Consider the following 13,880-nt stretch of genomic DNA (forward strand, 5'->3'; position numbering starts at 1 on the left):
CACCTTGGAACCAGGCGAGCGAAAACAAATCTCAACAGTGTGTTCACAAATTCCAATCAGACCATTTTCTGAGAACCAGGCTTTAATCCATTTCCTCAGAGATGCATTTTTCCAACATTCACTTGAGAAAATAATGATTAATATATGAGAGTATTGCTGGAAAAAAAACACACACGGTTGAAGATTCTCACCTTGCACTCATCAGGACAATTTGCAAGAATGTCAATAAGGGGAAAAATTAACATTTAATACTGTATGAGATGAAAGTGCCAACTGGTGAGCAAGTGGATGCTGATTGGTGGACGTGTTGCCATGGGAGTTAGATTGTAATACATGGAGCCACATTCTTCACAGACTGGAGGAGCACGGGTATGTACTGAACCCATTTCAACTCAACAAGGGCAGTGACCATTTGATGATTTATTTCACAGCGTAATATCCCTGTCCAATCGGAGGCTTTCTTTATGAACATACAAGTTAGAAGCAGCAGCAGGCTATTCAGCCCCTCAAGCCACTCTGTAAGGTCAGGCAGGACTGATGTGATTTGTAACCTCAAGTCTGCATTCCCAACTGTCCTTAACGACCTTTCACCCCCTTGCTTAACAAGAATGCAGCTACCTTGTCTTTTCGAAAATATTCAAGCACTCTTTTTCAGGAAGAAAGTTTCAAAGACTGAGAAAACTAGTTCAGCTCATCTCGGTTTAAATGGTCAAACACACATTTTTAAACAGTGGCTCCTAGTCCTAGATTCACTCATTAGAGGAAACATCCTTTCCATAAGTACCCTATCAAGACCGTTCATGATCTTATGTGGTTCAATCAAATAATCTCTTCCTGTTGTAATCTCCAGTAGATAGGAGAGGGGCTCTGGCCCGAAACATCGATTTTCCTGCTCCTCGGCTGCTGCCTGACCTGCCGTGCTTTTCCAGCAACACACTCTCAACAAGCCTAACCTGTCCAACCTTTCCCCGTAAGATAACTACACATTCCAAGTGTTAGTCTAATAATCCTTCTCCAAATTGCCTCCAACAGCCCAATACTGTGTACAATATTCCAGATGCAATCTGACGAGTGCCCTGCATAACTGAGACTCAACCTCCCTAATTTTGTATTCAAGACTCCAAATTACTTGCCATATCTGCATACTAACCTTTTGTGATTCATGTAAGGAATTTCCCTTTTTGAAGTGGAAAATGGAAGTTGATTTAGCTAGATAGATGTTCGACGTTTCGGGCACAGGCCCTTCTTCAGGAAATTCCTGAAGAAGGGCCTGTGCCCGAAACGTCGAATCTCCTGTTCCCTGGATGCTGCCTGACCTGCTGTGCTGTTCCAGCAATAAAGTTTCAACTTTGATCTCCAGCATCTGCAGACCTCACTTTCTCCTCCTTAGCTAGATAGATAAAAAGTAATAAGAGCAGTTGAAGATTAAGTAGGATTGATAGGATCAGCTACTGAATCAAAGATCAACTATCGCTTTGCAGACAATATCATGTCACCATTCCTAAAATCAAAATTGAGAAACAACTCTCTTCCTTATGGTTTGGACGTTGGACCTACAGAAAGTTGTCTCTGTCTATATTTTTCTATCTGTGATATTTGTGCGCATCCATCTCTTTTGCTTTCATTGATGGTGTGAATAGCCGAGGTCTTTTTCCTAGGGGAGCGGGGGAGTCCAAAGCTTGAGGGCATAAGTTTAAGGTGAAAGGAGATACATTTAAAAAGAACCTGAGGAGTATCCTTTTCACTCAGAGGGTGGTGTGTGTGTGGACTGAGCTGCCAGAGGAAGTAGTGGAGGATGGTACAATTGCAATATTTGAAAGGCGTCTGAATGAGTATATGAATTGGAAGAGCTTAGAGGGATATGGACCAAGTGCTGGCAAATGGGACTAGATCAGATTAGGATGTCTGGTTGGACTGAAGGGTCTGTTTCCATGCCGTATTACTCTATGATTCTGTTTGTGAATGAATGTGTAGAGTTTAAAGGAGTATAGTTTAAGTCATACAGGAGTAAATTAGAATCCAATTTTTGTGGTCATTTGTTAAAGAATAAGTCAGTTTACAACAAATAGAACTACTTTCTTTAGGAAGTTGAAAAGTGTGGTGCTGGAAAAGCGCAGCAGGTCAGGCAGCATCCGAGGAGCAGGAGAATCGACATTTTGGGCATAAGCCCTTCTTCAGCTTATGCCCAAAATGTCGATTCTCCTGCTCCTCGGATGCTGCCTGACCTGCTGCGCTTTTCCAGCACCACACTTTTCAACTCTGGTCTCCAGCATCTGCAGTCCTCACTTTGTCCTATTTTCCTTAGGAAACCTGTATGAATGACTTTTGTGCTGAATAGCAGTCCATCAGGCAAACTGACCATCTCGGAGGTTTAATTGGGTACTTATACATTTGTAAAGGTTGGTGACAGAGTGGAGCTCGATTATCGGTGCACTATTCCCAACTGATTTATAATAAAAAGGGCACCCCAAATCCTTCTGCATCTCAGAGCTCTGTACTTTCTTACCCTTTGCTATGCTTCTTTATTCTACCTCGCAAAACGGACAATTTCACATTTTCCTGCATGATTCATTCCATCTTTATCCACTCACTTAACTTACCTGTTTATTTTGCAGCCTCCTTTGACTTCTTGACAACTTGCTTTCCCACCTATCATCAGAAAATTTGGCAACCATACTCTCAGCCCTTTCAACCATGTTATTTATAGAAATTGTGAACAGTTCAGGTCCCATCACCAATCCCTGTGGCACACATCTCACCAACCTGAAGTTTAAACAAAGCCTCTATAAGCCATTTGTCAACTAATGAGCACTGTCCCCTCCATACAGCATGAATGCTGGATGTCCCCTTTATTTGAATTTTTGTGAATTTTCCTGATGAGGGCAAGATGAAAAGCTTTGACCAAATGTGTCTTTTCTCAGCTAAACTTGAACAAACATACTTTGGCAGTTTTTACCATCGTAAGATTAGCTGCAAAACCTGCAGAGCAGAAGATCTAGTTAATGCATAGTCATCCAATGTAGCCTGTCATACCCACAAAATTTAATTCACTATGGAGCAGAAATCAATCACTGTGCAGCATCTTGAAGACAGAAGAAATTAGAAGGCAGTAAATATTTAAGTGAAGTGATGGGGCTAGCAAACAGTTCAGCTCCCTGTTTGAGTTTATTACTTCCTGAATGAAACAGTTGGGTTGTGCTTTTAGCTAATAAATGGTGGGAAGATCCAGTTGCCAAATCTCAGCAGCCACCAACGTGATGGGAAGGCAATTGGTAGAGGGAGCAGACATTATTGATCGGGGAGCAATGACTAATCTAATCTCTTGTATCAAGAACAGATTAAAAAGTGTGAGGTCCGTGTGAGTACATAGACATCACTGGTAAACAGCGGAATGCCTTCTATTATCCCGTCAATAACGCGACATATTATTGGAGATGGAGTCATTCTCTATCAGATGGTTATATGGAGTGAAATGAAGTCCTCAGACGGGGAGAGTGTTGGGAACCCATTGCAGACATGCAACACTTAGCATTCATCATGTCTCAAAGTACTCACATAACATATATAAAATCTTATCTCATGTTTAATCGTTGCTGGACTCCCTGGAATTCGTAATTGTTATGCTAATGGTAAACACCAGCACTGCAGCAACTGTGCATGTGACCTCAGTTGTCAGCAAGAATCCTTAGACATAGCATTCACCAGGGCTGATGGTGTTGTGGTGGCAATCAGTATTCCCTCTAAACTGCAGCCATTCAGCATCACTAGCCTTAGATACCCTGTGTAGTGCTCTGGGGACTCAGGTATAAATCGCACTATGGCAACTGGTGGAATTCAAAATTAATTAATAAATCTTGAATTGAAAATTATGGTGACCAAGAAATGATAATTGATTCACATAAAATCCTGTCAGGTTCCTTAATGCCCTATAGGGAAGGAAATCTGCCACCCTTACCGCAGTCTGGCCTACACATGTCTCCAGATCCACAGCCCTCTGAAATGGCCTAGCAAGCCATTCAGTTCAAGGGCAATTAGAGATGGGCATCAAATACTGACTTTGTCAGCATCCCCTGCATAAAAGAATAAATGTAACATTCTGTGGTTTGAGTGGTTTTTGTTTTCAGTTGCAAATGAAAGTAAATACACAAAGAAAATGAACTCTCTTCTCTAATGTCCTTGATACTAAATGCCTCATAGATTTTCTACCATTAGCAGACTCCTCCAGAGATCAAACAGAGATCAGAATATGTTGAATATGTAACAGAGAGAGGAAAAACCTTTTGTTTTTAAATAGAGAGGCATTAAAATGCGCAATCATTAGACTGGAAGAGAAATGCAGTGAACAACCTTTCACCATGTGGAGAGACCCCTGGGTGATGATCATCGTGAGATTATTAGATTCAACTCGACCTGCCAAACCAAGATGGAAGAAACTGCCAACATCTGCACTAAGTTAAATAAGCAAAACAGCAGATGGTTTGAGCAACGCTGACTGTGGTCAGATGAATAAGGGGAAAACTTTTAAAACAATTCTTTGCAGACCGAATCACGGTAAGCCACAAAGGTTAAAAAGCTAGGGAGACCAAAGCTGAAATGGTCAGGTCCTCAGGCAAATCAAACAAATGGGAAATATTTCAAATCAGTGCAAGGTAAATATTTCTCTTTTACGCTTGGCAAGGCTGACTAAAGTGACAATGGTGAAGGAGACTGGGCATAAAGGTAAAGTCACCATAGTGTAACCAGGCCATAGGGCTGCTCTTATCTGCAAGAGAGAGAGAGAGAGAGAGAGAGAGAGATGATTGGTTGTCATTTTACCTGAGGGGTACCACATCTCAGGTGAGGGGAGTGATTGAGGATTGGTGACCTCAGCCAATGTATCAGTTGAACCCATGCTGTTGTGACACTCTGCACCGCAAGCTGGCCCTGTGACCCAGTGGTTAATATTGCTGCTTCACAGCACCACAGACCAATTCCACCAGTGAGCGACTGTCTGTGTGGAGTTGGCACATTCTCCTTGTGTCTGTGTGGGTTTCCTCTGGGTGTCCTGGTTCCCTCCCACAGTCCAAAGATGTCTAAAGCTTAGGTGGGTTGGCCATGCTAAATTGCCCATAGTATCCAGTGATGTGTAGGTTAGGTGGATCAGCCATGGGAAACGTAGGGTTACAGAAATAGGGTAGGGAAAGGGTCTGTGTGGGTTGCTCTTCGGAGGTTCGGTGTGAACTCGATGGGACCAATGGCCTGTTTCCACAGCGTAGGGATTCTATAAACCAGCTAACTGAGCTCACCAACCCCCCCATTGAGAATAAATGTAGCACTGAGAGCTATGTTAGGAGCCAGAGAGGCATTGAAAAATATGAAGGGCTGCTACAGTATTCTGTTGCATAGATTTGGGTCAAGTCTCAGCTTATGGCTGAGCTGTTGGTGTTGTGTGGCATAATTCTTTATTACTTAGTATGATACTGCAGTTATTGATAACTCAGTGCTCAAATTTAGCATGTAAATATTGATTTGGGCATAATACTAGACAGGAATTAAAATAGACAAGAGTGTTGTTGCGCATAATGCTTCCCCTAAGAGTGCGTAAGCAACATGGGAGTGTTTTGTCCAAAGTGGGCTGATACATACAGATGTGCTATTGGCTCTGGGTTAGAGCACATGTACTCGGGAGGGATGGGGAGAATGAACTGCACCATTCTGGGACACAGCAGTCTTGATGGACCAGCTGGACTGGTCATAGCTTCCTGTGGGTCATGCACCTGAGCTAATCCCAGTTTGTTTCATATTTCAAAACTATACTTTACTCATTTATATACATATTCACTTAAGGAGTTCCGTTCTGGACAGTAGAATATGTAGAAAATAAACAAACATGGGAGTTTGACTGTATCCAACAAACAAAACCAAAGGCATCAATTGCTTGTGCATGATTATATTTACATATATTTGAGACACTGGGAGGGTCGAATAACTGAGCCCTTTTAACCTCAGCAAAAATGCCTGAGACAGGGGTCTTTCCGCACTGCCCCTTGGCGGCAGCTGGCCCAAGCCTTAGTGCGTCCCTCAGCATGTAATCCTGGATCTTGGGATATGCCAGTCTGCAACACTCAGTCAGGGTCAACTCCTTGCACTGGAAGACCAACAAGCTTAAGGCAGACCAAAGAGCGTCTTTCACCAAGTTGACGGTCCTCCAGCCGCAGGTGATGTTTGTCTCAGTGTGCATACCATAGAACACAGAGACCCGCATCATGGAGCTGCTCGGGATGAACCTCAACAAAACCGGCGGTCTTCCACTCTGCTTGCAAACACAGATCTGTGACCACACACCCCACAGTCTGAAGACCTACCTTGAGAAGGAATAGTGCCCATGTTACACTGATAGTATCGTTCGGAGAAGTGGATTAATACCCGCTCTCGCTCCTGAGTCTCCCCCATTAGTGCAAATGCTTTCAAGAAAAATCTGCAATGGAACAGGACAAACACAAAGGGACACCATTGATGCCATATTGTAAACTTTTCATTTGAGTACATGTGACAATAAAGCTAATTCAATTCAATAAATACTTGATGTACAAATTTAACATGAGAAATCAGCGCCTAGGCTAACTAAATATAAAATCTAGCTTGTAATTAAACATAAGCAAATTCCTGAAAGTCTGGCAGTTCAATGCCCAGACCTTAGAGGCTTTCTCTCAGAATCTGCTAGGAATTCTTGCCCTGAGGTAATAATGGACTGTTGGTATTAGGTTCGACGTGGAGGTGTTGGACTGGGGTGGACAAAGTTAAAGATCACACAACACCAGAGCACTCCAAAAGCTGGTCATTCCAAATCTACCTGTTGGGCTATAACTCAGTGTTGTGCAATTTTTAACTGTATATTAGGTTCACAATATTTGCTGACCATCTGAGCTCTGGCAGCTTACCTATTATTCCTGAGCACCCTTTCATTATAGTACGTAAAACTGGAGAATTAACATTAATATCAGACATTGTCAGAGCGATAAAATCCTATCTACCAATCCTTTCTTACATAAAACCATGTCAGGAAGTTGTGCCACATTTAAACACCAGTTCCTTACTCTGGAAACTGTACTATTTTCTTTTTGGAAATACTTTAGCAGACGTCGACATAAGTCATGTGTGAAGCAACTTATTTGACGATATCTCAACTATAAAATATGGAGGAAAAAATTGCATGCTTGCCATAAGGCAAGACAGACTGATACACTCAAATGAGTGGCCAGTAACAAAGCAAAGTTCGGTGGAGATTTCACAAAACCTCTGCCTCTCTACAAATCTTTTGCATGAATGCAATAGCTTTCCAACACCCCAGCAGAGACATCAGAAGTCAGGCCAATCCCTCTCACCTCACCAAAAAGGGACAGCAAAATGAGCAGAAAAAGATGAATTTCCAGCCAAAAGGATCAAAGAAAAAGGAATCTAAGGGATTGAGACGAAACAGCTTGTCGATGTGTAAAAGCAAAGGCGGGTGTAGTATTCATGTGCCACCAGTAGCTGTCACTGTCACATCTCCAATACAACGCTCATCAATTGAGATGCATGTTCTCAGAACAAACGGATTCTCAGATTGAGCAGGAGCCAAGGACAAGAACGCTCTCGTAATGCTCGATCAAACCACAAGAAGAAACATCGAATATACTGCCTCTTCAGCTAAGAGCTGCTGTTTCCTTCCTTGCAAATAAGTGGTAGATGGTGTGGGAAAGATGTGAACCGGTGGTGGTGGTGGTGGTTGGGGGGGGGGGGGGTGGTCAAAGCAACAGGGAAATTGTGTATTATTCTGAACTGTAATACTTGCACAGTCACTTCAGACAACCTATTGTTGCTCTATCCAGCCTGTGCATCAACTCTGCAGCTCTGATATTCCTGTGTGGGGAAGAGGGTCAACTCTCATTACCACCTGAAGAAACCCAGAAAACGGGTCACATTTCAGTTCCACTAAGTTTAGAGCAGAGCTTTAAGTTCTAGTTGAGAGTGCGATTTCCTATACTGCAATGATGAGTGAACACACTTCAAAATAGACTTGCATTGGCTTTAAACAGCTTCGAGACATCCTGAGCTTGTGAAAGGTGCTATATAAATGCATTTCCCTCTGAGAGTCTTCAACACGCTCCACTACGCTTGTACAGGTAGGTGAGATAGGGAGAGACCACCCCTTCACCAGGAAATTCCAATCGTTGTGCCCTTGGTAGCTCGCAGTTGAGACCTCAGGGACTTGCTGAAGATTTCAAGCTCTCACTAGTATGTGGTTCTTGATCCCTTATGGTATCCAGCACCTTTTCTCCTGTCAGTCTGGCTCCAGACAGAAGCCAAGTCTTGGGAGGGAAAAGAAAATTTGACCTCCAGCCCAATTGGAACTCGAGAGACGTGACAGACACAGCAGCAAGTTATTTGAAACAGTGAATGGAATGGAGCTGCAATTGGCGAACGTCAGGCAATGATCAAAACAGAAAGCAGCATTCGGGGGACAAGGACACGGTCACACATAATAACCTCCAGCTTACCTTAGTGATTGGTCCAAGGTCATGCCAGTAAAGTCAAAAAATCTGAGGTATTCTTCAGCCACTAACTTGCTGAAGTCATTACTGTGAAGTAGAGAGAGAGAGAGAGCTGGTTATCTTCATGTCATCAGCATGAGCCTCTATTCTCTTCAAACAACCTTGGATCACTGAACTTCAGACTAGCAAGTACAAATCTTTCTTAAAGCAATTTGAAAATGGAGCTCCTTATGAGAAGCAATCGCCCAATGCACTGGCACAGTTTCACAAATATGAATTGTGTGTCGGTACCTCACTGAAGTGCCTACTCATCTGAAAGTCTGCTGATGATGTTGTCCAGACATTCAGCCTGATCCTATCTTCATCTAATTTTTAAAAACTTATGGGTAAGATTCTTCACCAAAGACAGTGAGGTGCTATCACTTTTACCCCAGCTGGGGAGAAGGCAGCTCAGAAAGACTAGGAACTTAACAGGATTTTCTGGTCCCTGGGTCAACCAAGGTCTGGCAAGTCATGAGTAGGCCATTCAGCCCCTTGACTATGCTCTGCCATACAGTTAGAGGGAAAGATTTAGAGGAATAATGGCCAAAGGTACTAGTTTAGTTTGGGAAACTTAGTGAGTATGGGCGAGTTGCAATGAAACGTCTGTGTCTGTGCTGTATGACTCATTGGTATGTCCTCTCCATCTTGGTTTCACAGTCCACAATCCCTACACACACACACACACACCCCAACTGACCAATGGAGGAGGGAATGTATATCTGTCCTTCCATGTGTTCATGCTGGACTGCTTTAGGCACACAGTCTTCTCTCCCATTCTAATCCAAGGTAACACAATAACACCAGAGCTTTTGTTTCACAAGGCATTTATAATCCATGACAAATCTAATTGACCCAAAAGGTATGGTAGTCATTGCTGTGCACAACAGTTGTTCCCTGTGTGATCATTATGCAAACTGATGACATATGGTTTCAATTGAAAAACTCAAGTTGATCATACACAAATCAAAAGGATTGAACCTCACAGTTTTACTTTTCAGCACAATAAAGCTGTCTTTTCTTGTTTGATCTCTACTGTCATCCCTGGCTTCAATTATGGAGATAGTAGAGATCAAACAGTAGTAGCTGTCATTACAAATAAATACGTATAAAAAGGAAAGTGTTACCAATGAACCCTCCGCAATTTTAGTAAATTCAGCCCCTGATCTATGAAGTCTGACTTTTAAGTGACAATGAGTTATAGTAGGCCTTCTTCAAACAGGAAGCACTATGACTGGGGCGTGTCACTAAAGGAAATAAATTTGATTGTCTTTCACATAAAAGCAAGCCTAGGACCTTTGATCACAGATAATGTGTACAGGAAATGGCGAGGAAAGCACTAGTCTGGTTATTCCATTCAAGCAACCTAACAGTGAGTGAGTTTTGCAGGTCTTTAGAAGTGGACACTAATCAAACTCATACAATATTTTAACTTCAATTCTGTTAATTAACAGTTTCAATTAATGTACACCTTAGTCATTATGAACTTTGCAGAACGGTGATCATTATGTTCGAAAGAAGACAAGGCAATGAGTAAAGAAAGCAAAGAACAGGAAAGAGAAGTATCAGGCCATTATTTATGAAGTGTCCTTTGTGACCTCAGGACACCCCCATGTCCATGGAGTATTTACCTGTCTTTCTGGACTGCTGGCACAGTGGTTAGTACTGCTGGCTCTCAGCGCCAGAGACCCGGGTTCAATTCCCGCCTCAGGCAACTGTCTGTGTGGAGTTTGCACATTCTCCCCGTGTCTGCATGGGTTTCCTCCGGGTGCTCCGGTTTCCTCCCATGATCCAAAAAAAATATGCAGGTTAGGTGAATTGGTCATGCTAAATTGCCCGTAGTGTTAAGTGAAGGGGTAGATGTAGGGGAGTGGGTATGGGTGGGTTGCTCCCCGAAGGGTCGGTGTGGACTTGTTGGGCCGAAGGGCCTGTTTCCACACTGTAAGTAATCTAATCTAATCCAGTGATATTATAATGACACCACCACTGTTGTAATACCTGAGCCAATTTGCACGTTGCAAACTTCCACTAATAGCATAAGACCATAAGATATAAGAGCAAAGGTATGCCATTCAGCCCATTGAGTCTGCTCTGCCATTCAAAGAACTCATGGCTGATCTGGTAATCCTCAATTCACTCTCCTGCCTTTTCCCCATAACTCTTGATTCCCTCACAGATTAAATGTTTGTCTATCACTGTCTCAAATCTACTTAATGACGCAGCCTCAACAGCCCTCTGCAGTAAAGAATTTCACAGATTCACTACCTCTGAGAAAAGAAATTTCTCCCATTTCTGTCTTAAATGTCCAAACCTGGATTCTGAGATGAAGGCCTCTGGTCCTCAACACTCCCACAAGGATAACAAACATTTCCCCATCTACTGTGCCAAGTCCCCTCAGAAGCCTGCATGTTTTAATAAAACCATCTCCCATTCTTCTACATTCCAACGATACACGCCCAATCAACTCAATCACCTCCCATAAAACTGTCCCTCCATGCCAGCACAGTGAACCTAGTCTGGTCTGCCTCCAATGCCAATATACCTTTCCTGAGATAATGGGCCTAAAACTGTTCATAGTATTCCAGCTGTACTCTGACCAGTACCTTGTATAGTTTTAGCAAAACCTCCTTTCATTTATACTCCATTCTTTTTTGAAATAAAGTATAGCATTCCATTTGCCTTCCTGATTAGCCGCTGAATATGGATGCTAGTGTTCTGAGGTTCACGGATGAGGAATTCAAAATCCCTCTGTTCTCAGCTTTCTGAAGTCTTTAACCATGTGATTGATATTCAGCTCCTCTATTCTTCCCAGGAGTTGTAGATTTGACATTTTGAGCATGAGCTCTTACTCAGAAATGTTGATTCTCCTGCTCCTCGGATGCTTCCTGACAGGCTGTGCTTTTCCAGGACCACACTTTTTGACTCTGACCTCCAGCATCTGCACTTTCTCTTCTACTCTTCCCACCATACCTCTCATTTCCCACATCAAATTCCATCTTAAGTAATGAGGTAATGACCAAATAAACTGACTTAGCAATGATGGGTCAGGGAGTAAATATTTGACAAAACACCAGCAGAACAGAGATTGGGTTTAACATCTTATTTCAGACCTGACAATACGAGGCTACCCCAGTATTGATTTGATGAATAAACCTGGATTCGGGTCAGGAGCAGGCAGGTAGGACTAGTTTATTTTGAGATTATGGTTGGCATGGACTGGATGGACCAAAGGATCTGTTTCCATGCTGTATGGCAGTATGACGAAGAAAGTCTCCATCTCCTTTAATGATCTTCTACATCACAATTAGATCACGTTCTAATCTTCCAATTGTTGTAGCTGAGAGCTAAAGGCAATGGGCTGCTAATCCATTGTGCTCTGGTCGCACTGGTCCCTATCCTATTCATGTTGATTATTTAAAGGGGTCTCTGTGGAACAGTGCTGATGTCCAGAAGGTCCAGGTTCATATCCCACTTGCCACAGAGGTGAGCTCGAGCAGGCCAACTCAAAGTGCAACATAAAGTCGCCAAAATCCCATTGGATCATAGACAACTGTCAACTGATAGCGAGCGAGCGAGAGAGAGAGAGAGAGAGAGAGAGAGGACTGGTGGTGGTTTAACCTGAGGATCACCACACCTCAGGCAAGATGGAGAGTTTGGGAAGGAGAATCCTTCCTGGTAACCGCAGCCAGTGTGAGAATTACACCCGTGCTGTAGACAGACCAACTTTTTAGCCAAGTGACCCCCTTGATTGTGAATCAGCCAAATTTGAATTTGTAAAAGCTTCCCAGTCAAAAGATATGCTCAGACTTACTTCTTCCCCAAGTGCCTCGCGACGTCAGATCGTTTGAACCCTTCGAGATTGTAGAGACGCTTAGCTAGCCTCTTGGCTGCCTCCAGGTCACTCTTATTGCCGTTGGTCACCACATCAGTGCTGCTATGGAGTTCCAGCTGCTCCATGCTGTCCGCTTCAAGGTCCCCATCTGGAAGCATTTCCTTTAGGCCGCAATCACTACAGTTAAAAAAGAATGGAAGTGGGGATATATTTAGTTACAGCGTCACCAACATTTGAACACCGCACGTATAAAGAAAGGAGCAGATTCATGGGGAAAGCTGTGGAGACAAGCTTGAGGGGAAAAAAAAGCAGAAAACACTCCAAAAGGTCAGGCAGCATCACTTCAGAGTAACAGAGTTAACAAAGATCCATTTGAACCAAACTGGCCTCTCAGAAAACTAAGATTATCAGAGTGCTCAGAGGCTATACATCTTGCCTCAAATTACAACTATTGGAATTGAAAGTTGGGGTGAGAGTGACTGCCCTTGATATCACAGCAGGACTTGAGTGGGTCCAGCATCAAAGAGCGAGGTGCTGCATTTTGGGAAAGCAAATCTTATACCCTTAATGGTAAGGTCCTAGAGAGTGTTGCTGAACAAAGAGACCTTGGAGTGCAGGTTCATAGCTCCTTGAAAATGGAGTTGCAGGTAGATAGGATAGTGAAGATGGTGTTTGGTATGCTTTCTTTTATTGGTCAGAGTATTGAGTACAGGAGTTGGGAGGTCACGTTGCGGCTGTACAGAAACATTGGTTAGGCCACTGTTGGAATATTGCGTGCAATTCTGGTCTCTTCCCTGTCGGAAAGGTGTTGTGAAACTTGAAAGGGTACAGAAAAGATTTATAAGGACGTTGCCAAGATTGGAGGATTTGAGCTATAGGGAGAGGCTGAACAGGCTAGGGCTGTTTTCCATGGAGTGTCGGAGGCTGAGGGATGACCTTATAGAGGTTTACTAAATTATGAGGGCATGGTTAGGATAAATAGGCAAAGTCTTTTCCCCTGGGGTCGGGGAGTCCAGAACTAGAGGGCATAGGTTTAGAGCGAGAGGGGAAAGATATAAAAGAGACCTAAGAGGCAACTTTTTCACACAGAGGGGGGTATGTGAATGGAATGAGCTGCCAGAGGAAGTGGTGGAGGCTGCTACAATTGCAACACTTAAGAAGCATTTGGATGGGTTTATAAATAGGAAGGGTTTGGAGGGATATGGGCCGCGTGCTGGCAGGTGGGACTAGATTAGGTTGGGATATCTTGTCGGTATGGACGGGTTGGATCGAAGGGTCTGTTTCCATGCTGTACATCTCTGTGACTCTTTAACTCAAAATCAAAAACCATTTTTATAGAATCGATGCAAATTCAACGTTGGAAACACAAATCCAGGTTAGGATTCCACTTTTTTCTAATCTGTACCATATGTTAAGATGGACCGGCAGGGTCCCATCTTTGCGTGTTCTTTCGGAAGGAGAGACTCACACTGGCAACTATGGTTAGACGCAGACAG

At 43.1% G+C, this 13,880-nt stretch overlaps 1 protein-coding gene across 3 annotated transcripts in view; it reads right to left on the reverse strand.

Moving 5' to 3' along the window:
* psd3l (pleckstrin and Sec7 domain containing 3, like) overlaps positions 1-13,880 on the reverse strand; it is a 441,070-nt gene that overhangs the window by 149,045 nt on the left and 278,145 nt on the right. For all 3 annotated transcript variants that reach the window (XM_043674302.2, XM_043674303.2, XM_087979987.1), the window contains 3 exons: positions 12,364-12,561; positions 8,520-8,600; positions 6,345-6,457 (listed from right to left, as the gene is read on the reverse strand). In XM_043674302.2, coding sequence (XP_043530237.1) covers positions 6,345-6,457; positions 8,520-8,600; positions 12,364-12,561 — 392 coding nt within the window. The remainder of the gene's footprint in view (positions 1-6,344; positions 6,458-8,519; positions 8,601-12,363; positions 12,562-13,880) is intronic.

Source organism: Chiloscyllium plagiosum, unplaced genomic scaffold, assembly GCF_037043375.1.
Source record: "Chiloscyllium plagiosum isolate Xiang-an unplaced genomic scaffold, Cpla_swu_hap1 HiC_scaffold_36, whole genome shotgun sequence".
Lineage (NCBI taxonomy): Eukaryota > Metazoa > Chordata > Chondrichthyes > Orectolobiformes > Hemiscylliidae > Chiloscyllium > Chiloscyllium plagiosum.